This window comes from Herpailurus yagouaroundi, unplaced genomic scaffold (genome assembly GCF_014898765.1).
Source record: "Herpailurus yagouaroundi ecotype Mexico unplaced genomic scaffold, PumYag 195, whole genome shotgun sequence".
Taxonomy (NCBI): domain Eukaryota; kingdom Metazoa; phylum Chordata; class Mammalia; order Carnivora; family Felidae; genus Herpailurus; species Herpailurus yagouaroundi.
In genome coordinates, this window is record NW_024412426.1 from 16,775,238 (window position 1) to 16,799,533 (window position 24,296).

The 24,296-nt window shown below is 50.0% G+C and overlaps 1 protein-coding gene across 4 annotated transcripts in view; it reads right to left on the reverse strand.

Annotated features, from left to right (window-relative positions):
* Positions 1 to 23,562, reverse strand: part of PAPPA2 (pappalysin 2) — a 280,558-nt gene extending 256,996 nt beyond the window's left edge. For 3 of the 4 annotated variants that reach the window (XM_040446706.1, XM_040446707.1, XM_040446704.1), the window contains exons 1-2: positions 19,919 to 20,181; positions 16,354 to 18,156 (exon numbers count right to left, since the gene is read on the reverse strand). In XM_040446706.1, the coding sequence (XP_040302640.1) occupies positions 16,354 to 17,242 (889 nt within the window). In that variant the 5' untranslated portion in view covers positions 17,243 to 18,156; positions 19,919 to 20,181. Of the gene's footprint in view, positions 1 to 16,353; positions 18,157 to 19,918; positions 20,182 to 23,470 lie in introns of those variants that run through there. The other variant, XM_040446705.1, reaches the window with a different exon arrangement.
* Positions 23,563 to 24,296: the final 734 nt, after the last annotated feature.

The window sequence follows — 24,296 nt, forward strand, 5'->3', positions numbered from 1 at the left end:
TACCAAATTGGGAACCAAAAAACTTGGAATCTGGTCCCAGCCTACTGCCATGTGATGTCTGGAAAGTGCCTTTCTCTCTCTGGGCCTCATGTTCCCATCTGTGAAGTAGAGGCTGGGCTGGGTTGTCACCAGGCCCATGTTGTTCTGAGAGTCCATGCCTGGGATCTCTAGGCTCATCCTGAAGGACTTCAAGGTCCTCATCCTTCTCATCACTTCTCACTGTTACACATCCTGTGACAGTCCACAGAGGGTAGAAAGGATTGGGCTGAACCTACATTTTGATGGGCAGGTTTTGTTTCTACTAGATCCCTCCTTTGAATTCATCTTGCAATCATATGCTTCTATCTCCTAAAAAAGTGGAACCACTAAAACATGATGGTTAGTTGAGGATACTGGGTAGTTGGAATCCAGTGTATCAAGATTTCGCTACAAGTAATTCAATGCCCAACTGTGTCACAGTAAATCTACATGCCCATCTACGCGTAGGAGCTCAGGAGAAAGCGAATCTGCATGGACCAAAATGGACAGAGGAGGCCTCAGAGAAGAGGGGCATGAGCCAGCCCCGGTCTGATCAGCTGGCAGTGTCTTGAAGGCTTTGGGTCCTTCCCGTGCTACCGCATCACCATGGAAGGATGAGAATAGCAACTAGCACTGACTGACCTCACACTATGCCCCAGGCACAGCGCTAAGCACATGCTGTGCATTAATTTATTTAATCATCACGGCAATTCTATGAAAGAGAAATGGTCGTGACGCCAGTTTTACCAATGAGGGGACTTTAACCTGCCAAGTTCACACAGTTAGTCAAGAGCTTAAGCCCAGAACACCTGCCTGCAGATCCTGAATTCCTAGCCACTACATTAAGGAAAGAATTTAAAAAAATAAAAAAAGGAAAAGAAAGAATTTAGATGCAGGAAGAGATCGAGGTAGGGCCTTTCAGGTAGGGAGTCCGTTTGTGCAGAGGCCAGGAGCTGGTAAGAGGGGGGTCATGTGGAGGGGAGAGATAAGACTTCCCTGACTTGGGAAAGCGGCGGACTCTGGGAGTGAGGAGAGAGCAGGTTCTGTGTGTGGAAAGTGGCTAGATTATTCTCAATTCATTCTATTCAAAGTGCCCACTCCACTCTAGACCCTGTCTTGGGTGCTGGGGTGACACATACATGATCAAGATCCAGCCGAGCCCCCAGAAGCCTGCAGGCAATCAGAGGGCTCCCGCCACTGAGCTGAGTAGCTTGAACTTGAGCGGGAGGTGGAAGCCACCATGGTTCTGGACTAGAGAAAAGACTGGAAGTCTGCAGTCAGGTGGGAGGCAGGGACAGGAGGAGGGATGGTGACAGAAGTTCCAGGAACAGCAAGGTCAGCAGGTGCCTTCCTCCTTCCTGCCTGGCTTTCTGCAGCCAGCATATGGCACGTCTCTCCTAAGTTCCCAGACCTTGCCGTGAGCAGAAAGCCAGAAGGGGCGGGGCCACCTGCTCACATCCCCTCCTCTGCCATGGCTGCTCCTGGCTAAGGTCAGGCCAGTGACACTCAGCACTCTGTCCAAGGGCGAAGTAAGACTGCCACACCCAGGGAGGGAGCCGTGCCCAAGATTACCTCCATCCACAGGACGCATGCCACAGGCTAGAATCATAAGGATTATAAGGATATTCTATTGTGCAATTATTTCAAATTATTAATGTGCCTTGAAACAAACAATGTCCAAAATACATCTCTGCTATGGCTAGTGTTTATTATTATTCTCCATAAAGTTGGAACTTATTTCAAAATAGTTCTTGAATACCTACTTTGTATTCAATAAATATCTGTCAAATAAATAAATTAGTGAGTGAATAGATTAAAAATAATGGAGCTAGGTACCGCCTGTGTTTTATGTTAAAAGAATTCCACCCCCTAAAAAAAAAAAAAACCTTTGTGATAACTCCAGATTTTTAGGGAACCAGAGAAGGAGCAAAGGCTGGAAATACTTGGAACCCAAGGAAAGTTTCCAGGTCCCTTCTTGGCCTCTCCTTCAGATTAACAAGATTAACTTTCCCTAGGTATACTCTCTATCCCTTCCTTTCTCTAATGTTAACAGAAGCACAAAACAAAAGTTCTAGGCAGAGAATGAGAAAGAGATCATATGTTCAAACCAGAGGAAGCAAATAAATAGAAGAGATAGTTTCTGAAAATTTAGAAATAATCATAGTTAGGGGCACCTGGGTGGCTCAGTCAGTTAAGCTTCTGACTCTTGATTTCAGCTTAGGTCATGATCTCACAATTTGTGAGTTTGAGCCCTTGCTTCGGGCTCCACAATGACAGTGTGGAGCCTGCTTGGGATTCTCTCTTTCTCTCTCTCTCTGCCCTCCCCCCCACTTGCATACATGCTCTCTCTCAAAATAAATAAACTTACAAAAACAAAAAGAAAGAATCATAGTTAAACCAAGTTGCAATCATACCCAGTTTTTCTAGGAGACTAGATCTTGGTCAGTATCTCTCAAGTATTGATAGATTTGGGGAGTTGAGGAAGTTGAAGTGGGGGCTGAGAGTAACCACTCCTTCTAGGGTATTGTTGAGTGAATTTAAAACCTCTTGGCCACCTTCTAAATCAATAGGACTTGGAGATTACCATGCTTCCTGTGTCTACTTCCAGACAGAATTCGCTCTACAGTCTGCATCAAGACCTACATCTCGCCCTTCGTGTGTTCACCCATTCATTCATGCTCATCAAACATGTGCTGGATGAGCTTTATTTTCTGATAATGCACCCAGTGCCATGGGTGCAGCCATGTACAAAGGACAACCCCTGACCTCAAGCAGCCTATAGCTCAGTGGGGAGCTGGCCCAGGAGAGAAATGGCACAGGAGTAGGGGCCACGTGTGTCCGTTTCACATCAGCCCCCAGCACAGTGCCTGGCACACAGTAGGAACCCAGTAAGTATCTATTGAATAAATAAATGTGGAATGGGAATTACGGGAAGTTGCTCTGAGTGTCTTCATAAGGCTGAGTACAGGTTACTGGGAGAACCCGGCAGAGAACAAACCTACCTTGGTCAGTGAGACCAAGGAAGATTTCCTGGAGGAAATCATATTAACTAAAAAGAACAAACCTACCTTGGTCAGTGAGACCAAGGAAGATTTCCTGGAGGAAATCATATTAACTAAAAAGCCAGGAAGTGACTTAGAGTAAGTTAGATGAATGTGGGTTTGGAGAAACGGTTTTCTGTTGGGAGGAAAAGGGCAAAGGGCAGAGGCCAGAGGCCAGAGGTCCGGGAAAGAGTGGTATATCTGTGTCACTGCTTGTAGTCTGGTGTTGGAGGAATTAACGGAGTGAGTGTGTGTGTGTGCGTGTGTGTGCGTGTGTGTGTATGGGAATGGGTTTGTGAGTGTGTGTCAATCCTGGAGGGCAGTGACGAGTCTGAGGGCGTAAGTAGGGTCCCGCGTGGCAAATGAAGGCAGCAAAACTTGACCCTGAGCACATAGTGTGGTCACCCAAGGGTCGGGGCAGGAAAGTGACTTGAGTTGCTTTGTATTTGAGAAAACTCCCTTTGGTGCAATTAGCCGAGGGATGAATCGATCCGTCAGGTGAGAGACGTCCGCAATTAATGTGGCCAAAAGGAAGGCAGGGGCCGCACAGGTCTGAAAGATACTGTCTAGGTAAAGTAGCCATGATTTGGTGACTGGTTCCTGGTATTATATGGGATATATATTGTGGGCGGTAGGGGCGAGGGGTCTCCATGTGGGACAGGAACTCCCAAGTGCTGGCCTGTGTGGATGGAGCCCTTTGCTGAGAGCAAAAACAAAAAACAAAACAACAAAACAGGGAAGGGTTCAGTTGGGATAGGCTGGGCCCTCCACTCCTTCCTGCTCCTGCCATAGAAGTTAGAGACTGCTTGGCCCGGTGGGCAAAAGCGTGTCGTCTAGGAACAGAGCGCTCAGGTTCCGATCCTGGGGCTGCATGAATAGGCTGTGTGATCTTGGGCAGCGTCCTATCCTATTCTGCTCTGTGCTCCGGCTCCTCCAGCCACTTCCTCGACTTGTTCTGAGGAGCACATGTGTTCAGGCTTGTGTGGTGACCACAGTGAGGCCTGGCACAAAGTACTACATGAGTTATTGTCAAATAAAAACTTCTTCAGTAAGGTCTTGGCATGACTGGGGCCTGTGTGTGCACACTTTATATTTGTTACTTCACCTTCCGCTATTTTCCCCTGCATTTATGTTGTGTCCTACTTTAGATTACTAGGGTTTTTCCTTTTTAAGTTCATCTATTTTGAGAGAGAGAGAGAGAGAGAGAGAGAGAGAGAGAGAGAGCGCACGAGCAAGTGGGGGAGGGGCAGAGAGAGAGGGAGAGAGGGAGAATCCCAGGTAGGCTCCACACTGTCAGTGCAGATCCAGACATGGGGCTTAATCTCACAGACTGTGAGATCATGACCTAAGCTGAAGTCAGATGCCTAACTGGCTGAGCCACCCAGGTGCCCCCGCTGTGTCCTCCTTTAGATTACTAGTGCTTTATAATAAGACCTGGAGACTTGGATCTCTCTTACCTTGAAATGAAATCTCTCTGAACCTGCGTCTGCTTCTGACATTCACCCCCTTCCCTCACAGCCGGGTTTCTGTAGAGAGTGCACAAGACTCTGCTCTCAGGGCACCTGGGGGCTCAGTCAGTTAAGCATCCAACTTCGGCTCAGGTCACGATCTCGTGGTTCATGAGTTCGGGCCCCGCGTCGGGCTCTGTGTTGACAGCTCAGAGCCTGGAGCCTGTTTCAGATTCTGTGTCTGCCTCTCCCTCTGCCCCTCCCCTGCTTATGTTCTATCTCTCTCTCTCTCTCTCAAAAACAAATAAACACATTTAAAAATTTTTCAAAAAAAGACTCTGCTCTCTGTCTTCACCCTCCAGCCATTCATTCATATTTCCACTCACTGTAATGGGACGTCCCCTCCCAGGACCCCAACTCTGGAGTGGAAACTCTCTCTCTCTCAAGCCACCAGTGATATTCTTTTAAAGAATTTTTTTAATGTTTCTTTTATTTCTTGAGAGAGAGAGCACGCATGCGCACATGAGCGGGAGAGGGGCAGAGAGAGAGAGGGAAGGAGACAGAGGATCCAGGGCTCAAACCCACAAACTGTGAGACCATGACCTGAGCTGAAACCACGAGTCAGACACTGAACCGGCTGAGCCACCCGGGCGCCCCAGCCGCCAGTGATGTCCTAACTGCTGGATCTAAGCGAGCCCACGTCAGGCCTGCCAGTTGGCCACCCCTGCACCATCTGACATGTTGGGAACCCATCCTTTTCCCTTTCCCCAATTCTGCTGCCTCCCAGGCCTCCTCTACCTCTCTGGTCACCAGCTCTCCTTCCCTAGCCGTAGGGAACCCTCAGGCTCCTCGGGGTAAACCGGCCCCGGACAGCGGCTGGGCTGTGATCATTAGTTACAGGTCCGCGCGCTGGGCACAGAGCGCCTTCCAGGCAGTCCCTGGCTTCCCCATCTTTGCTTCTCCAGCACACGGTCCAACGCCTGAAACTTCGCCTGACGGAAGCTCAATATACTGGATGAGTGAATATATGAGTGGAGGAAGAAGCAAACAGAACCCAGCTACCTCCGTTCCTCCCTAACCTTCCTAAAATGTACAGCAATGATCTGTACGAAAATGAACAAATGGTGAGTCACCGCCCGACTGATGACTCACGAACGGACTGAATTACTTTTGAACTCTGTGACTTCCCCTCTGATTAGTAACTGGACTTCTAATCCAGAAATGAGCTAAATGACTAGTCTTGGTATCCCAACTGGTTGCCATGTCAAGTTCAAATGTTCTGAGACTCGGGGGTCCTGTGACCATACTGTATATTCGGGCAGAACCGTGTTACATCACCACTCATTGCTGCCTCATAAAGACAACTGGGATGTTTTCGTTTGGCTGCTGGATTTATTTCCTGGATGTTCTCTTTTTTAAAAAAATTCAAACAGATGAACACAGGATAGGAGGAGCAAAAATAAGATAAAAACAGAGAAGCAGACAAAGCAGGAGAGACTCTTAAATACAGAGAACAAACAGAGGGCTGGTGGAGGGGTTGTTGGGTGGGGGGATGGACTAAATGGGAAATGGGCATTAAAGAGGGCACTTGCTGGGATGAGAGCTGGGTGTTAGGTATAACTGATGAATCACTAAATTCCATTCCTGTAATCATTATTATACTATATATCAACTAACTTGGAAAACATTCCATGCTCATGGATTGGAAGAATAAATATTGTTAAACTGTCAATACTACCCAAAGCTATCTACACATTCAATGCAATCCCAATCAAAATTGCACCAGCATTCTTCTCGAAGCTAGAACAAGCAATCCTAAAATTCACATGGAACCACAAAAGGCCCCGAACAGCCAAAGTAATTTTGAAGAAGAAGACCAAAGCGGGAGGCATCACAATCCCAGACTTTAGCCTCTACTACAAAGCTGTCATCATCAAGACAGCATGGTATTGGCACAAAAACAGACACATAGACCGATGGAATAGAATAGAAACCCCACAACTAGACCCACAAACGTATGGCCAACTCATCTTTGACAAAGCAGGAAAGAACATCCGATGGAAAAAAGACAGTCTCTTTAACAAATGGTGCTGGGAGAACTGGCCAGCAACATGCAGAAGGATGAAACTAGACCACTTTCTTACACCATTCACAAAAACAAACTCAAAATGGATAAAGGACCTGAATGTGAGACAGGAAACCATCAAAACCCTAGAGGAAAAAGCAGGAAAAGACCTCTCTGACCTCAGCCGCAGCAATTCTTACTTGACACATCCCCAAAGGCAAGGGAATTAAAAGAAAAAATGAGCTATTGGGACCTCATGAAGCTTCTGCACAGCAAAGGAAACAATCAACAAAACTAAAAGGCAACCAACGGAATGGGAAAAGATATTTGCAAATAACATATCGGACAAAGGGCTAGTATCAAAATCTATAAAGAGCTCACCAAACTCCACACCCGAAAAACAAATAACCCAGTGAAGAAATGGGCAGAAAACATGAATAGACACTTCTCTAAAGAAGACATCCGGACGGCCAACAGGCACATGAAAAGATGCTCAACGTCGCTCCTCATCAGGGAAATACAAATCAAAACCACACTCAGATATCACCTCACGCCAGTCAGAGTGGCTAAAATGAACAAAACAGGAGACTATAGATGCTGGCAAGCATGTGGAGAAACGGGAACCCTCTTGCACTCTTGGTGGGAATGCAAACTGGTGCAGCCACTCTGGAAAACAGTGTGGAGGTTCCTCAAAAAATTAAAAATAGACCTATCCTATGACCCAGCAGTAGCACTGCTAGGAATTTACCCAAGGGATACAGGAGTACTGATGCATAGGGGCACTTGTACCCCAATGTGTATAGCAGCACTCTCAACAATAGCTAAATTATGGAAAGAGCTTAAATGTCCATCAACTGACGAATGGATAAAGAAATTGTGGTTTATATACACAATGGAGTACTATGTGGCAATGAGAAAGAATGAAATGTGGCCTTCTGTAGCAACATGGATGGAACTGGAGAGTGTTACGCTAAGTGAAATAAGCCATACAGAGAAAGACAGATACCATATGTTTTCACTCTTATGTGGATCCTGAGAAACTTATTAGAAGACCATGGGGGAGGGGAAGGAGAAAAAAAAAATGTTAGGGAGCCAAAGCATAAGAGACTCTTAAAAACTGAGAACAAACGAGGGTTGATGGGGAGTGGGAGATGGGTATTGAGGAGGGCGCCTGTTGGGATGAGCACTGGGTGTTGTATGGAAACCAATTTGACAATAAATTTCATTAAAAAAAAGTTTTTAAAAATCCCTGAATAAATAAATAAATTCAAAGAACAGGATTGTTTTAAAGTAGGCAGTGAACATGGGAAATAGAGGATGTTGTTACTTCTCGGACACAAACTTAGCCTAAGATATGATTTCTGGAAGGTGCCAGGGTCACGGTGTGTATGATGCAACGAGCCCTGAGAGTAACCAGATTCCATGTACTGGAGAGCAGAAGCATGGAGTTTATGTATCTGTTTATGGCATCAGGAACTGAAGCTAATGGACGTTCAGAATCCAAACTAAGGTGCAGCCTCCCTCTCCTCTTTATTTGGCCTCCCTGAGGAGCAGGCTACGATGGGAACAAGAAGGAGCCAAGAGCACACATTTCGGAATGACTCTGAGGGGCAGCCGCAGAGGAACAATAAAGAAGAGCATGAAGGATAGGGCAGAGAGGAAGGACAAAGTGTTGCAGGTGACAAACAGCGGATGAGTTTATTTGGGCTGCCAAAGGGGATTCCTGGTTCCCAGCCCTGACACTCCTTAGCATTTCCAACTTGACAACCTGTGCTCCAGCCAAGGGCAATGCCAAGAGTCCCCATGGGTCCCGGGTCATCCTTGAGAACTGGGAGAGGACACACGGCTAACAGAGGACAGGGAGAGAGCGGCTAATGGCACCGTGCAGGTCACTCAAAGCCCGTCCTCAGGATCTTGTCTCCCTGAGATCGTAGAAGGGCTAAGAGGCACTAACTTAAGGCTGCGGGTGAGGACAGGAAAGGCCCTAATAATAACTGATAATAACAGGGGTCAGGCACTGACGCTGGAGTGTGACAAGGAGGATGGTCACATGGTCGTACTCAGAGGAAACTCCTCTGTGCTACCACCGGGAAGTGACTCTCCTTCCCCCAACAGATACCTGGGCGGCCCCTAAGCCCCAAATCTGCCCCTTGTGAGTCAGACACTAGGCCCTGAACAGAATGGCTCACAGGGTGACAGCAATGAACCCAAAGCTGGAACCCAAGAGAAAGTTCAGGGCATTGTGAGGGACCCATACGGGCTTTATTTTTCCTCCTCCTCTGTTTCTCTTCTCCTTTTCTTTCTGAAGGTGCTGCCCCATCACAGTCTGATGTACTATGCCTGCTGGGGGCCTGAATGTTCCCCATGTGCATGTAATTTAGGGCTCGTGTGTGTGTGTGTGTGTGTGTGTGTGTGTGTGTGTGTGTGTGTCTGTAAAGTACTAGAAAGCAATGCAATTCAGGCCAAAGGAGAGCTCCTTCCATGCAGAGCTGGGTTCAGGGAAGAAAGGGCCACTTTAGGGTGCCCTTGAGAAGCTGGAGGAGGGAGCCTGATGACAGCATCCGCCTCCACCAGTAAGGGTTCCCTGTGACTGCAGAGACCTCAGCACCAGAATCCAGGTGTCTCTATCCACCACACAAGACAACAGCACAGTTCTCAAGGACCACCAGGTGCCATCAGATGTAAGCAACGGCCCTAATCATCAGTGAAGTCGCAGGAACCCTTTTCACTTCCAGGGTCAGAAATGTAAAACCGAACCCTCACGCATGGCTGGGGATTGCAAAATGGTGCAGCCACTTTGGAAAGTGGTCTGGCAGTGCCTCAAAATGTTAAACACAGAGTGATACACCCGAAAGAAATAAAAACGGAAGTCCACCTGTGCACAACGTTCATAGCAGCTGTGTTCACAGTGGCCGAGAAGTGGAGGCCACCACAGTGTCCATCAACCGAAGAATGGATGAACACAGGGTGATAGATCTACGGACTATTACTCAGCAAATAAGAAGGAATGAAACTCTGGCACATGTTAAACATGATCAGCCTCCAGTGAAAGAAGCCAGGCTCAGATACCAAACGCCCAGAATAGGCAAATCTGTCGAGGCAGAAAAGAGATCAGCAGCGTCTCTGGTGGTGGTGGATCAGGGAAGGTGAGGAGGGAGATGGGGAGTGACTGCGAAGGGCGACAGAGTCTCTTCGGGGTAGAATGAAACCTTCTAAACTTAGATTGATAGAAGTCTCCCAATTCTTAAAAAAGAAAAACCATTAATTGTAGGGTTTAAACGTGACGGTAGAGAAGTTATATTTCAATGCTATTTTTTTAAATAGAAAATAAGTCACTATAAACTCCACCTGGAATGCTCAGACCAAGAAATTCGCAGGACTTGTTGCCTGTGGGAAGGAAATCTCCGGGAAGTTTTGTTTTTACTTGAAAAGAAGGTGTGGATACTGCCATAGCCCCTCGGTTGGTATTATTCTGGACAGCACAGAGCTAGGAAGCAAAGCAACAGAGGGCTGTGGGAGACAGACGGCATACGGGAAGTGCCCTTAATACCACAGGGCAGCAAACTCTGGCGTGCCACCTGTTCTTGTAAATAAAGTTTTACTGAAACACAGGCACATTCGTTCATCTACAAATCGTCCGAGGCCACTCACATACTCTAATGAAAGAATAGCCCCAACAGAGTATGGCCTGCAAAACCTAAGCCATTTACTACTGTTCCTTTACAGAAAAAGCTTGCTGACCGTTGCTCTAGACTCACAAGTCTAGAGTCTTGCTACTTAAATACGGTCCCCACACCAGCAGGATCACCTAGGAGTCTGTTAGAAATGCAGCATCTCAGGCTGCCCCAGACCTACTGAATCAGAATCTGCATTTGTGTTAGTTAGCTGCGTCAGTGCAAAAAGCAGATGCGAAGATGGGATCGATGTACGATGAATTAATTAGGGGCGACAACTACGAGAGAGAATAGGATGGGAGCCTGAAAAGGCTGGGGGAGCCATCAGTCCATGCTGCCAGTCTGACCCGGAAGGAAGGAAAGAGGGAAGGGAGGTTTGGTGGAAGGCTACTGTTCGGGCTGAGGAACCCTGCCCGAAGAAAGGGGCTGCTCCCATGAAGGTGGGAGGGGGCCCCGCACCCGGCAGCTCCTCTTCCAAGCTCTTGACGCACCTCTATAGTCAGCAAAAGCGAAATTTGAGAGCCACAGCCCCGTTCTCCAAAGAGCCGCTGGTTTCAGGAAGTTCCTCTCACCATTTTTCTCATCCCTAACGGGTGTCCAGGAATCGAATGTCTACCTTACGTGTCCTGCAAACGTAAGTGACAGCCTAACACCGTGCTGGATATCTGGGGATGGCAAAAGTGAATCAGACATGAATTTGGCTCCTGAGGAAATTTCGGCAGATAGAAACGAGACATGTGCCAGAGCTAACGAGGCAGGAAGCAATGTGTGCCCCCAGGAAACCACACCTGAAGGGCTATGGAAGTGGGGAAGCAGAGATCACCCTCACACAGGGAATCGGGAAGGCTGCATGGCCGGGGGGCTCAGCAGGCAGCGGTGAAAGGAGGGACGGAGTAACAGCCCGTTTCACTTCTCACACTAGACGTCGCCTCCCTTCCGGAGGGGCATACAGGCACAAGATACAAAGTCCCCATGGGCAGATGCTAACTTACAGCCATCAGGGCACATGCCTCGTCCACACAAGCACGCTTAGGTATCTCGTCCTCGCCAAGGCGGGCAAACCCACCCCCAGGGACTGTCGTCGGCATGCGCGTCCATGGCTCTTCCATGCAAAGGGTAGGGGTGCTATAACTTTGCTGTACGTCTGGGTCCCGGTCCAGGGAGCAGGGCTATAATATGGAAGGAAATGGGTAACTCCTTAGGGTCCCATGAGGGCAAACACTCCGACTTTGACCGCTATTGTCACATACGAAGAGGCAGCTGAGGGAGATGGTCACAGACTCCTCATTCTCAGAGGAGCTCTGAGAAAGGTATGTATGTAGCTCTTCCCCTGTCATTAAGACTGGATAAAGGGGGACAGAGCACATATGGCCCTTTTAAATTCTCTTCACGTCTACACTGACACTTCTGAGTATGGGAACCTGTCTTCTGTGAAGCTCCGTGCTCTGCACAATGAAACTTCTTACCCTGAGGACGCAGCTCCCTTCTTGGGAGAAGGGGGTGTCTTAGCATCCCGTGAAACCGCATTTCTTAGATGTCATTCAAAACAAAACACAGAGTCATCAAGGTACCTAAACAAGGCCAGTTAGACACTAGCCCTCAAGAAAACCCAAAAAGGGCTGAAAGTTGTGTCAACTATGTGAACATGTACATTTTTCTGAGGAGTAAGGACAGCTTTCATCAGATTCTCAAGAAGGTTTGGGATGCCAAAGAAGCTTCAGTGCCACTGTCCAGTTCATTCAAAATAGTACTGCCCAAGCTAAAAAGAACACATGATTTTTAAAAACAGAGTTCTTTTAAGCATCTGATTCTAGTGTTCTCAATCATCTTGAAACCATCTTGTGAAAATTCCTATTTACCATCATTCCTGTCTCACAGATTAGCTCACTAAATTCCTAAGAAGTGAAAGTTAACATCCCACCTAAGGAAAAATTACAGGTTAGTGGGTAGAACCAAAGATGAGCAGGTTCATGCCCACTGCGCTTAGTGATGACTCTCTCCCGCTATTAATACTATGTCCTAAGTACCATGGGTCAAGCCCCGTGTTGGGCACTTTAACATATATGACTTATGTAAACAAGGCAAGACATTATCTCATTTCTCAATGTGAGGAAACCAAGGCTCCAATCAGTTCAACAGATTGCGAGAACAAAGCGCTGGTAAGTGTCAGAAGTGGGATCTGAGGCTAGGCCAGTCTGATTCCCCAGTTCTGTACTGGGATATGCTCTGAAACTTGGATCCTCAGAGGAGGAAGATAGGTCTTCAAGTCAGGGACAGTTTCTTAGACATCTTTGTATTCCCTACAGTGCCCTGCCGGGCTTTGCATGGCAAGGCGCTCAGTAAATATTTGTTGAATGAAGAAACGTGGGCCCAGGCTCTAATCCTGCCATGGACTTACTGACTCAGTCTCCTGCAACTTGGAGCTGCAGGTGGTTACTCAGCTGGGCGACTGCAGGGAACATTTGAAATCAATTATGGGTGAGGAGGAACCTATTAAAAGTCTCTCTTCTGTGTACGCTGGGGTTGAAGGAGGGGAGAGGAAGTTGAGAAGGAGGGAAAGGAACAGGATGGTTTCAGGGGTGGGTGCTGGAGCTTAAGGATTTCATCAGGACGGGACAGAATTTGGCTTCTGTCCACTGCTGAGTTCCAAAAGTCCAACCAAATGGGCTCCTGACCTCAGGCTACTCCTCCTTGGCCCCAGGTCCCTAAATTGCCAGGCCCTTGAGAAGTGACTTTTAGGGAGGCCTCTACGCTGGAGCAGCTGCACACGCCCGTTTCCTAGGTCTCCATTGCCCTGCTTCAGAGCACAGGCAACAGGCAACTTTGGGGGTGCCTACCTCTGGGGTGGGGGGTAGGGAGTCGGCACCATCATGCCCCCTTTAGGGGCCAGAGAGAAGCTCAGCACCGAAAGGCTGAGGCCTGCATTGCCCTTGGCCGTAAATAAAAGGATTCCGGCAATCCATTCTGGAGTTCAACTTCCTATTTTGGAAGAACGTGGGAGTTTGGGGTGGAGGGGGAGGTAACTCCAGTTGATTTTGTTTTCTTTACTAGTTGCTACAAGTGCAGGGTGGTCATAACCCCCAAAATGCCACCTTAGCCCTATCACACAGGTCCTGCAAAAAAATACTTGCATGAAGCCGACCCTAAGGGATGCCTACCAACAACACCCTGGGAGGGGATGAAACAAGACAACCCAGAGGCCAGGGCAGGGGCACCAACCCAAGAAACCAGACACATTCCCCACTACGTGGCTTCCCTGGAGCCGCCTCCTCTCCTGTGCGTGAAGCAACACTGCCACCTAGTGCCCTGCGTGCGAAGTACTCCCTGAGGTCCCACATCTCTTGGGCGGGGGCCGGCGGGGGGGGGGGGGGGTCCTTCACCATGGCCAGTGTGGCTGAATGGCTTGATGTCTCTGCTGAACGGAAAAATGCCCCAAGTTTGGGAGACTAAGAACTGGGAGCTAAGTGGGTAGAAGCTGAGCTTTGAGAGCCATTGGGAAAGAGCATGGGAGTCAAGTCTTCTAGCACCTCAGATTATCCTCAGTGGTGCAGCAGAACTTCAAAGGCTGAATTACTTAGCTCCCAGGCACACGATCTAATTGTTATTCTGCACAGGTGAAGGCCCACCGGCCCAGGTACAGGCAGTGACCTGCCACAGGGCCAGTGCTGGGTAAGAGAGGGGAGATGGCCTGGTCTGTTGATAGGAGTAAGCAAGTTAGAACCAATCAGAGACCTTTATCCCCAAGGAGGCCTTCCTTTGGCCACCTCGTGTCTCTCAGCCAGGGCCCACAGGAGCTAAGCACAGTGAGTAGACAAAGACGCCTATGCCCTCGGGAGCCCGGCCGCTAAAATCCTAAAGAAGGAAGGCGTCGTTCCCAGCCCCCATCTTTCCCAGACTTTTACCTTAAATCTTTCCTGAATATGTTCTGATGTGCACAACTCTGAAGAAAGATAGAGGGCAGAAGGTGGAGAGGAGCTAGACCTGGGTAGTCCCTGCCCTCAACCTTCCTGGTGTGGACCTAAAGGGGAAATACCAGTACACCACAGGGGTCCACTTTGATTTCAAGAGGGAGAAGCCCCAGAGGCTACACTGTCTGCAAAAGATTTCCTGCCTAATTTTACATGCTTGGGGACGTGAGGGAGTTCAGAGGGGCACTTCGGAGAAGGATCGGAGTATGTGTGCCATGGCATTTGAGGAGGGAGGGTGGCTGGTGGTGGACAGGTGGGCGAGGGAGGGAGATGCACTGGGGGCTGGTGGGGACGTGCCCCACGGAGCGCCGGAACTGGAATCAGCTCAGGATGCCACTCTCTGCAGAGCACGAGACGGGACACGGAAGGGATAGGACAGAGGGCAGGCACCCACAGGCCTGAATCTGTTCCCTCAGCTCTGGGTTTTAATAACTGAAAGCAACAGTCTCTGAGAGCCTCGCTCATATATTCCTGTTGGAGCCTTCTCTAATTCTTCACAGCCAGGGAACTGATCCCAGGTCCCTCTGTGGCTACTGCAGGAGGCGGGGGAAGCGGAGTCGTGGGTCTCGGTCTAGACTGCAAGCACAGTTTCCCTGGCAGATGGGCACTAGGAAGCGAGATGAGGCAGCAAGAAGATGTCATCTGGGAAAAGGTGTGAAGCTGCCAACTCTGATCAGATAATCACCTCATTATTTCTTCCATTTGGCCCCAGAATAAGGATTTCCTTCTCTCTCTCTCTGCCACCACCTATCTCACAGCCCAGCCCCTTCTCTCTTCCCTCCTCTCGCCCCCTCTCCCACCCAAAACTAAAATAAAGCAAAACCACAAGACTCTAGAGTGCTCAGTGTCTGGGAATCCCAGCTTCCAAAGGAGAAATTGCAGCCAAAGAGGGGGAGACAGCGTGTCCAGAAGGGATGTTCCAGCAACACCCCCACTGAAAGAGGTTCCCTCCCTCCAGGTTTCTTTCTCCAGGCTGAAACTTATTTGTAGGCATCCGGCAACCTGAGAAGTTTTTAATCTGGGGAGCGGTCAAGCACCTCAGGAGCTCAGGGGTTCCGCTCCCGCTCTGCGTCTGGCACACCTCCCGTGGTTTGGTTTCCCCATCGATGCAAACAGGACTGGCAAACATCAAAGGGCCTCGTAGATGATACAAACTAATGAGATTACAATGGATCCACTATGTGCCCAGCCTGGTGTGAGGCTCTATCATGGGGGGCACCCAAAGGGATAATGAGACCGTACACGGTGACCTACAGGTCTAACTCCCACCGCTTGCTGGAAACCTCAGGAGGGCCACAGAATAGTTGTTCCTGATGCCATCCTTTTCTTTGTCCTTCTGGGTGACTTTCCGTGAAAGCCAAGATCTGGGTATAGTGCAAGATACACACGGGTAGAGCTCTGAGATGTTACCTCTGACCAAAGCCATAGAGTTCTACACGGTTCCTTTTTACGTCCTCAAACAACACCAGCGGCCTGGCGTGGGAGCGCCCACCTTTTCCAGCAGACCCCGCTGTTCTCAGGCTGGATACGTGACCGTTAGGACAGGCAACAGGGATGCCAGGACCTGGGCCAGATAGTGGTTTTCTGCAAAGTTCCAGGGCTGCTCCAAGCAATGGGGAACTGCCAGGACTTATGGCTGTGCACCTGGCAACCTTGTCCTCCCGCAGCCCAGCCCTGACCCTCCCACGGCCCGGCACCCCCTACCCCTACCCCGGGCCTGGCTCACTGAACGGGTCCTTGTCCTCACGTCCTCACGTGCAGCATCAAAGGTGCCCAGGCTACGGGAAATAGAGGGCGATACCTCTTCCCCATTGACAAAGACCCAGAGACCTTCCCCTTTAAGGAGGGGTAGGGAGTGAGCCGAAGGTCTGCTAAGTGCAAGCCCCATCCATGTACAGAACCACAGGAGATCAATACTCATTGGGACAATGCTCTTGTGGTTAGAGTCATTATCGTGGATGATGTCTGGAGTCCGGCCGTGCTGATGAATAAGAGCCCTTCCCCCTCTCTCCCTGGCCACCTCTTCCCGGCTTTCCTGCCCCTGCCCCCTTCCTCTCTGTGCCCGCTTCACCTAACCCCGTCACACGTGAAGCCAGCCGTCCCCCAAAGACCACGGAGAGCCCAGGAGTGGGCCGTTACCTGCAATGATGGCTGGGTTGTTCTGTCCTCCCTCCGGTCTCACCCAGGCTTCCACTGTGAACGCCTCCCGGGGAATCTCAGCCAGCACTTCTGGACGCAGCAGGAGCCGCCCCCGCCTCCCGGAGAAATACAAGACAGGCAGTCCTCCCTGGGACTCTGCTTCCCAGGAGGGGTCCCCTCCACCCTTCTGGATGCCGTCCTCCGACGGACTCGTTCTGACCCCGTGCACAAGGGGATGCTTCGGCCGCGGCCGGAGACGATGGGGAGAGACACCGGGCTCTCCCTGCACGGCCCCTACCTGCCCCTTCACCACCTGGCGACGACGCCTGGTCTTGGCCTGGCCCTTGCTTTGGGTCTCTGGTTTGGGTTCCTTTGGGCCCACGAAGGTGGTAGCAGCCGTGGCAGCCGTGGCCGAGCGTTCGCGAGTCCCAGCCTCACCTAGAGACTCCTTGGATCCTCCATCACCAAGATAAGTGTCATCATCTCCCCGCAGCTCAGACCGCCCAGCGGGACCATCCCTGTCCCACGAGGCGGCTGGCTGCTCAGCTGTGCCCCTCAGCCCCACACCTCCAGCTGGGCTCGCAGCCCCCGTGGCAGCTGGCTCACTGCGTCCCGCGGGGCGGGTTCCCTGCCCCCCCACGGGGTAGGGCCTCAGGTAGTCCCCAGGCCTGCTGGGGTAGACCCCAAAAAGATGATGCTGGGGAGCGGCTCTGGGTCTTGGTGGCCTGGCCCCCAGCCAACAGCGTTCTCCTTCCGACAGCAACTGGTTCAGGCGTCCCCTCTGAGCCAGGGACCTCTTGCGTGTCCAGCCCGGCTCAGAGCCGGCAGTGCCGAGCGCCCACCCGGCCAGAATCACCAGGCTTATTCTCAGGATCTTTGGGCCCATCATACCTCCCCCAGCTCTTTACACAGAACCAGAAGTCAACTTCTGGGTACCACACCGGAGTGATGGGGGAGAAGAGGAGGAGACGGCTAGCAGTGGATTCGCAGTCACCGGGGAAACTGTTTTCGTTCAGGGACCAAACTTTCAGGAGCAGCAGCACCCAGGGAGTGCGTCTTCCGGCTCCCTGCGCGGGGCGCTGTGCTGCGTGAGCTGTGCTGCCCTCTCCCTTCTCCCCTGACCTGCTTCTCCTGGCTCTAGTTTAGTCCGTGCAGCACAAAGTTCATTTCTCCAGGTTCCTCTGAACCTCCTCCCACACGGCTCAGGTTTCTTTCTTTTTCTGTCCCTTCTTCACCGGCCCCTCCCCTCGCTGATACTACAGGAGGGACCCACGGATGGAGGTGAGCCAAGTCCCTCTCAAACACACACTCCCTCACCAACACATACCCCTGGCTACCTGAAGTCATTCAAAGGACGCTGATCTTCTAATTTTCATGGCTTTCTCCTTCTTCCTTCCCTAGGAGTTACGTTCTTTTCGTAGCCCTTAACCTAAGATAGAGCAACCTTCAAACAAATCGCGAGAAGAACTTGCATACAGAGACACAGAATTTGATGCTTATTCTCTAAAAATGCAAAAGGATTCTGGGGGCACAAAATTCCAAGCTGGTACTTAGCTTTTGCTCTCCAGATGTCCTCCTCAGCCAGATGCCCATCCAGCTGCCAGTCTGCCTGTGCAGGTCACAGTGTTTCCCTCAGCCCGGTGCTTGGGCGTGTGGAGTGGTGAAGGTTTTCTAATCCCCTTCCAACTTGTTGGTATGTTGTAAGTCTCCGTGAAGTTCTCCTTGGGGAAGCCAGTCTGGTGTCCTAATAACCTGATGAGTCTGACAGCCCTTGACTTCACCTTCTGGGAGTCTCGTGGGTCCCTGGGAAGATGGCAAAGAGAGGCAGAAGAGCATGTACTTCAGGGGACCTGTTCTCTCTGGTGCCTCCTACTCTCCTCTCTCCCTCTCCCTCTGCCTGTAATTCTCGTCTTGTTTGTTTCATTTAAAGACGATGATGATGTCAAAGCTAATAAGTTCGATGTATCACTCCACCTCCTCCCTGCCCCTCCTTCCTCCTGACAACCTCTCCACCTCACTGAGGCACTGGGGACAGGCATGACTTCCGGTTTCCCCGGTAAACATCTCGGGCTTTCTCCTCCAGCAGCCGCAGCCTACACAATCGATAACAATCAATACTGTCTTGGAGCAGTCTTTTTGGTGTGTATTCTCTCTCTGTCTCTCTCTCCCTCAGACACACACACACACACACACACACACACACACACACACACACACTCGCACACGTGTTGTGAACAGATCTGCTTACTGTCTAATAACCCCCCACCAGACTCTCAGGGACCACTTGCTTCTCTCTCTTTTGTTTTGCCACAAGCCTCCTGTATTTTTTTTTTCCTACTTCAATCATTTGGGATTCAAAAGAACAATGCCCCAAATTCACTTTACACTGGACACTGGGAGAAAGGAGAAATGGACACATCTGACCTAAGAAGCATTAAATGGAAATGCCATGAATCGTCCTCCATAGATCTTCCTATTCTCTCCGAAGTTCCTCACTCTGAAGTTACCAAAAGTCACCATATGCCGAGTGTGCAAATAAGCAAATGAGATGCTCAAAATAAGTAATTTACAAAAATGAACAGCTAAACCCAAGCAGCTATTTTTTCCAATTGATTTCCAATGAATGGATAGGCTGGGGAAGTAAATAACGTGTCTCCAGCCTCTGTCATAATGCTTGCCTCGAAGCAGGCTATCTCAAGGAGTCCCACCCCCCAAACACATGTACGTGTGTATGCACACTCACACACATATGTGCACACCGAGACCGTGGTTGTGAATTCTTGACACAGGTGAGGATGTTTGACCACAGGTGGGTACAGAACAGGGAGAGAAACAGACTGGGTCCTTCATTCACTAAGAAAAATTACTTACGGTTCTAAACCCCCTGCTTGTGTTGCCCACACGTAAAACACGCAGCCCACATACTTTGGAGTACGATCGCACTGCCTCTTTTGCCTTGAGACTCCTCACCGCCTTCTAAACTCCTCTACCCCTGCTAAGAACTGGCTCGTTTGCTTTCAGAGTGCTGTGCCCTAATCACCCGCTCCCTGGCATGCCCAGCTCCCCTTTGCAGCATCCTCTGGAGCCTCAAAGTCAGTCCCCAAAGAGGAGATCAGTTCAGGCACGTGGATATTACTCAACAGAAATCCCTCGATCCCAGACTGCCTTTTTTCCTCTTCTCATTTTCCTATCTCCCTTCACTCCTTCTGACTTAGTCCTTTTTTCTTCTTCTTTTTTACTGCCCTCCCCCCTGCCCCCAACCACCATGAAGCAGCTCAAAAGAGTTTGGGGGCTTTGGAAGGGAGGAGAGGGTGATGTAGAGAAAGACAGAAAAGCACAGGAAAGGGAGAGAGAGAAGGACAGGGCAAGGGAGCGGGAAGGGGGAGGGAGGGAGAGGAGAGAGAGAGAGAAAGAGAGAGGAGAGAGAGGGAGAAATGCCAGGAAGGAAAGGAAGGAAGGAGAGGGACCTTAGTGTAAATGAAGAACAGATACTCAGGTAAGAAAAGAAGAAAACTTCCCCCTCCCTCCTGCCACCCCCCATGACCCTCAGAAAAAGGTTCCATACCATTCATTTCAGGAAGGAGGGGTAACACAGCAAGGAAGAATCCCGCCTGCTTTTCTCCCGTTAATGTGTGAATGATCCTGCAGTCCCTATAGGTCTCTCCTGGATCTCAGCTGCCAGTAATCCATTCATAAGGTTTCAAGAAGCTACACAAAACTCAAGCTTCCAGTTTAGTTTCTCTCTCTCCCCTTCATTCCTTTGCTCACCACTCTCCTTCAGCTCTTGGCAGTCCAAAGTTTAAAAAAAAAAAATGTTGAACCATTTCTGTGTTTTCCTCCTGTTGTAACTTTTGCTGTGACATCATAACCCTGCCCACCAACACCCCACCTCTCGCTCCCCTTTCCATCCCACCCCTCGTCAGCCCCAGACCCCCCAAAGCACCCCCCCCACGGAGAAGAAGGGCTCCTGTCAGTTCCAACGTGTGAAAACACAAAGCTACTAGGAGGTGCCCCTCTCTCCCCTCGGCCCCCTCCCCTCTCCCCCTCCCTGCCTTACCCACCGCTCAGCCACGGCTCTCCCAAGGCTTGTAACAATGATCCCATCTGTTTGACATGTGCGGAAAGGTGGGCTGGATTCAAATAATCTGTCAAGTGGATCAGATGAAACACACACACACACACGCACACACAAGCAGCCCCCTCCTCAATTCCATCACACATGCACATCATGCCCCAGCAAAAGTGTGAGAGAAGTCAGACGTGCCGTGCCCGGCACCCACCCGGGATGCCAGGGAGGGAGACACCACATACGCCAAAGGCAACGCACATTTATATATACACAAATTTTGTGGCTTATTTGTTTATGACAAACACCAGCACCGGAGCCCCTACTCCTCTTCCCCAAGTCCTGCCACTCCGCAAGTGCACAGATTGGAAAGCTGGTAGAATCTGTTTTGAAATCTCCAACGAGAGGGTTTTTCCCCCTTTTTTTCACTCCAAAGCACTATCTGTGGCGATCAGACTCGAGCAGGGTTGCCAGCAAATGCAGGAGGCCCCTTCTAGGGTACAGGCTTTCAAACCAGCAAAGCCAGAGGGAATGGATTTAAGGACACACAGCAGGAGCTGGCTGAATTTATTTTATTTTGACGGGGGTAGCTGGGGGAGGAATATCATTTCTGAAATGCCCAAGCAATGAAGGGAGAGGATATGGATTTCTTAAACAGTTTTTGCAAGAGGAGCGGTGTCTTGTTCTGCAGGTAAATCTATGAGGCGAGAAATTGGAGCTTAGAGATAAACAAGGACCGAGAGGGAGGGAAGGGGAAGGAGACAAGAGAGGGGGAGAGGGGCAGGGGATGGGGACATGGGGACGGAGAGAGAGGGAAAGAAGGGGAGAAGGACAGAGGGGCGAGGGGAAAGGAGAAGGAAGGGAAGAGGAGGGAGGAGAGAGGAGGGCAAGGGGGAAGGGGGGAGGGGCGGGTTGAGGAGGAAAGGAGTGAAATGGAAGGAGGGGGGGTGGGGGCGAAGGGAAAAGAGAAGAGTCTGGAAGGAGAAAGGGCTGAAGAAGAAAAGCAGGGAAGAGAGGAGGGAAGAATGAGACCGAAAGGAAGGAAAACAGGGGAAGAGGCGGTGAGGCACAGAAAATACGGAGACCAGGAAGGCAGTTAGAGCCATGATGGCAAAACACAAGGAAATCAGAGGGGCAGGTGAGGAGAGCCACTGCAAAAGGAGGCAGAGATTGGATTTTATGCACAGAAGACAAAGGACACTCAGTGGAGGGGCTCGCTCTAGTGATCAGACACGTTTCAGAAAATCAGATTGCCAGGGTTCAACGTTGTCTCTTTAAGTAAACCCCCATTTCCTCCTCCTTCCCTACCTGCACCCTTCCTCCACACCCACCTCCACCTTCCTTCATTCACTTTTTGTTGCCAGCATTATCTTCCCCTGGAGAATACTCCAGTCCAACTCAGACACCCATCCCCCTCCCCCTCAAAAAAGCCACCCTTAATGCTTGGTAGCCTCTTTCTTTGCTTCTGTCCACAGAGGGCCCTGGCTCCTCTTACTTAAAGGTTGAGCTGTTTATGACAATCTGCACTTTGATTTCAACCCAAATGATACTATGTTTCCCTTAAGCCCAGGGACAGGCAGGGCTGTTACTGTTTGTATTTGCTGCCATAGTGGGGCTGGTCAGTTTCCATTAGCATTGTCATTATTATTAAGAGTCTTGGAGCACTGGAGGAGCCAGTCCACGTTGGCATCCACCTGCAGTGTAGAGCGTTAGGGAGGAGAGAGAGGGGTGGGGGGTGGGGGGTGGGATGGGACCCCTTAAGATGGTCACTGATCCTCTCTGACTTTCTGATTCCAAAATGCGATCCCCTGAGGGAAAAGCTCAGCTGGGAGCCGGCCAGGGAGCGTAATAATAAAAGCCTCCCAGAACACAACCAAATGCAGTATCTATATATAGGAGCCGGATCTGTTTTCGCTACTTGCAGTCTAAAATGACACCCGGAAACAAACATTTCAGCAATATGTTTATTGGAATCTTATTCAGCTAGTGCTGGAAAGAGTGAGCTTCTCTGAAAGATTTCACTCGAAGGCTCAGGGCTGTTGCTTTCTGCGCCCTTTGCTCCGGTGCTCAGAGCTGGGAGTCAGGGGCCCTAACTTTCAAGGGGTCGCTTGAGATGCCTCTAGGGTGACCTACCACAGCCCCCTCTTTTGTGGGTGTGGAAACAAGAAAGAAATCACACAAATAACAGCAGGGCCAGACACGGCATCCAGGTCTCCTGAATCCCAGTCCAGGTTTTCCCTCCTCTGGTATGCACCTGTCTTACTGCTTTGGTATCTACATACCAACTGAATAGGAAGACCGGGATCGAAGACTGGCCTCTCCGGTTCCACATCCAGGCAAAAATGCCCAGGGAATATATGTTGGTCATATGTGTTCCGTAACTCAGATTCACACGGCACTCAGATGGAAACGCAAATCTGCATTTCCTACTCCTCCCTGTGTATTTTGAGCCAAGGGAGGCCCTATCTTTTTGTCAAACTGTCTGGTGCTCCGTGTGTTAGATAGTCATATTTTTTTCCACACTACTATTACGATTATAAATTATTATCAGTGCTAACGGTAGTGTTTTTCTAAGTGCCTTTCATCCCAGGTTAGGCTCCCCCACCCCTTGGGGGTTGCGTGGTGGAGACAACATGTCAGAGATCTATTTCCCCTGCTGACAGTCCCTAATGGGAAAGTGCTTCTTGTAACATTTCAAGCCTTGGGACCAGCTTGTGGAGCCCTTCGGCTGGGGAGAGTTTCACAGTGATGCTGGAACGTGCTCTGCTCACCAGAGGAACAAAAGCTCTCCTGGGTTTATGCGTCCATCAGGACTGCCTTTCCAAGTACAGTCTGCTCAAAAGACAGTCTCGTAACAAAAAGAACAGGAAGACCGTATACTTGCTTCTCCTCTGACCTCGTGCACATCTGTGTTCATTCTTTCTTCCCATCTATAACGGCGCAAAGGCAAGGCAAGTGGTATGTCCATTTTACAGATGAGGACACTGAGGCTGAAAAGCTAAGCAATTTACCCAAAGACCTGTGGAAACTAAGAATGCAGCCAGGACATACCTTAAATGCATTCTGCTAAAGTGGAAGAAGCCAGACTCCAAAGGTCATGTCCTGTGTGATCCCATTTATATGACATTCTGGAAAAGGCCAAATTATAGAGACAGAAAAGATCAGTGGTGGTCAGAAGTTGGTAACTGGGGGAGAAAAGCTGAAGACAAAAAAGCACAATGGGACTCTGGGGTGGGGGGACTGTTCTCTATCCTGATTATGGTGACGATGCAGGACTACATGCATTTGTCAAAACTCGGAGAAGTACGGACTAAGAAAGGTAACTGCATGCAAATGCTACCTCAGGAAACCCGACGCAGTGTGCGCACTGCTGCGGGGAGAAAAGTGGAGCCGGGGGTGGGCCCGGGATCTTTTGATTCTGCATACAGCGTTCTTCCATCATTATCCTGCAGGTGTCCGAAGACCAGATGATAGTGTAACAGTGGTTGGTCATGGACTGGGGCCCGTCCGTAGATCCCCTCACTTAGCCCCTCAGAGGACCCCATGGAGCCAGACAGAACGGAGCGGAGCTAGCTTCTGGTCCCAGCTCCGTCAACCCCGATGACCCTAACACATCAAATAGCCAATCACCAAATGAGCACTGGCCAATGACTAGGCCACCGCTCTGCCACGAAATAGCTGCCTGACCGTGGGCAAGTTAACCAACTCCTGGGAGCTGTCTGTAAACTGGAAACATCGGAATAGAAAACCTCTAAGCTTTCTTCCAGGTCACACTTGAGCTTCTCTAATTTTCAGCCCACTGTTTTCCTAATTGTTTTCTCAGTTATTTAACACACACACACACACACACACACACACACACACACACACACACACA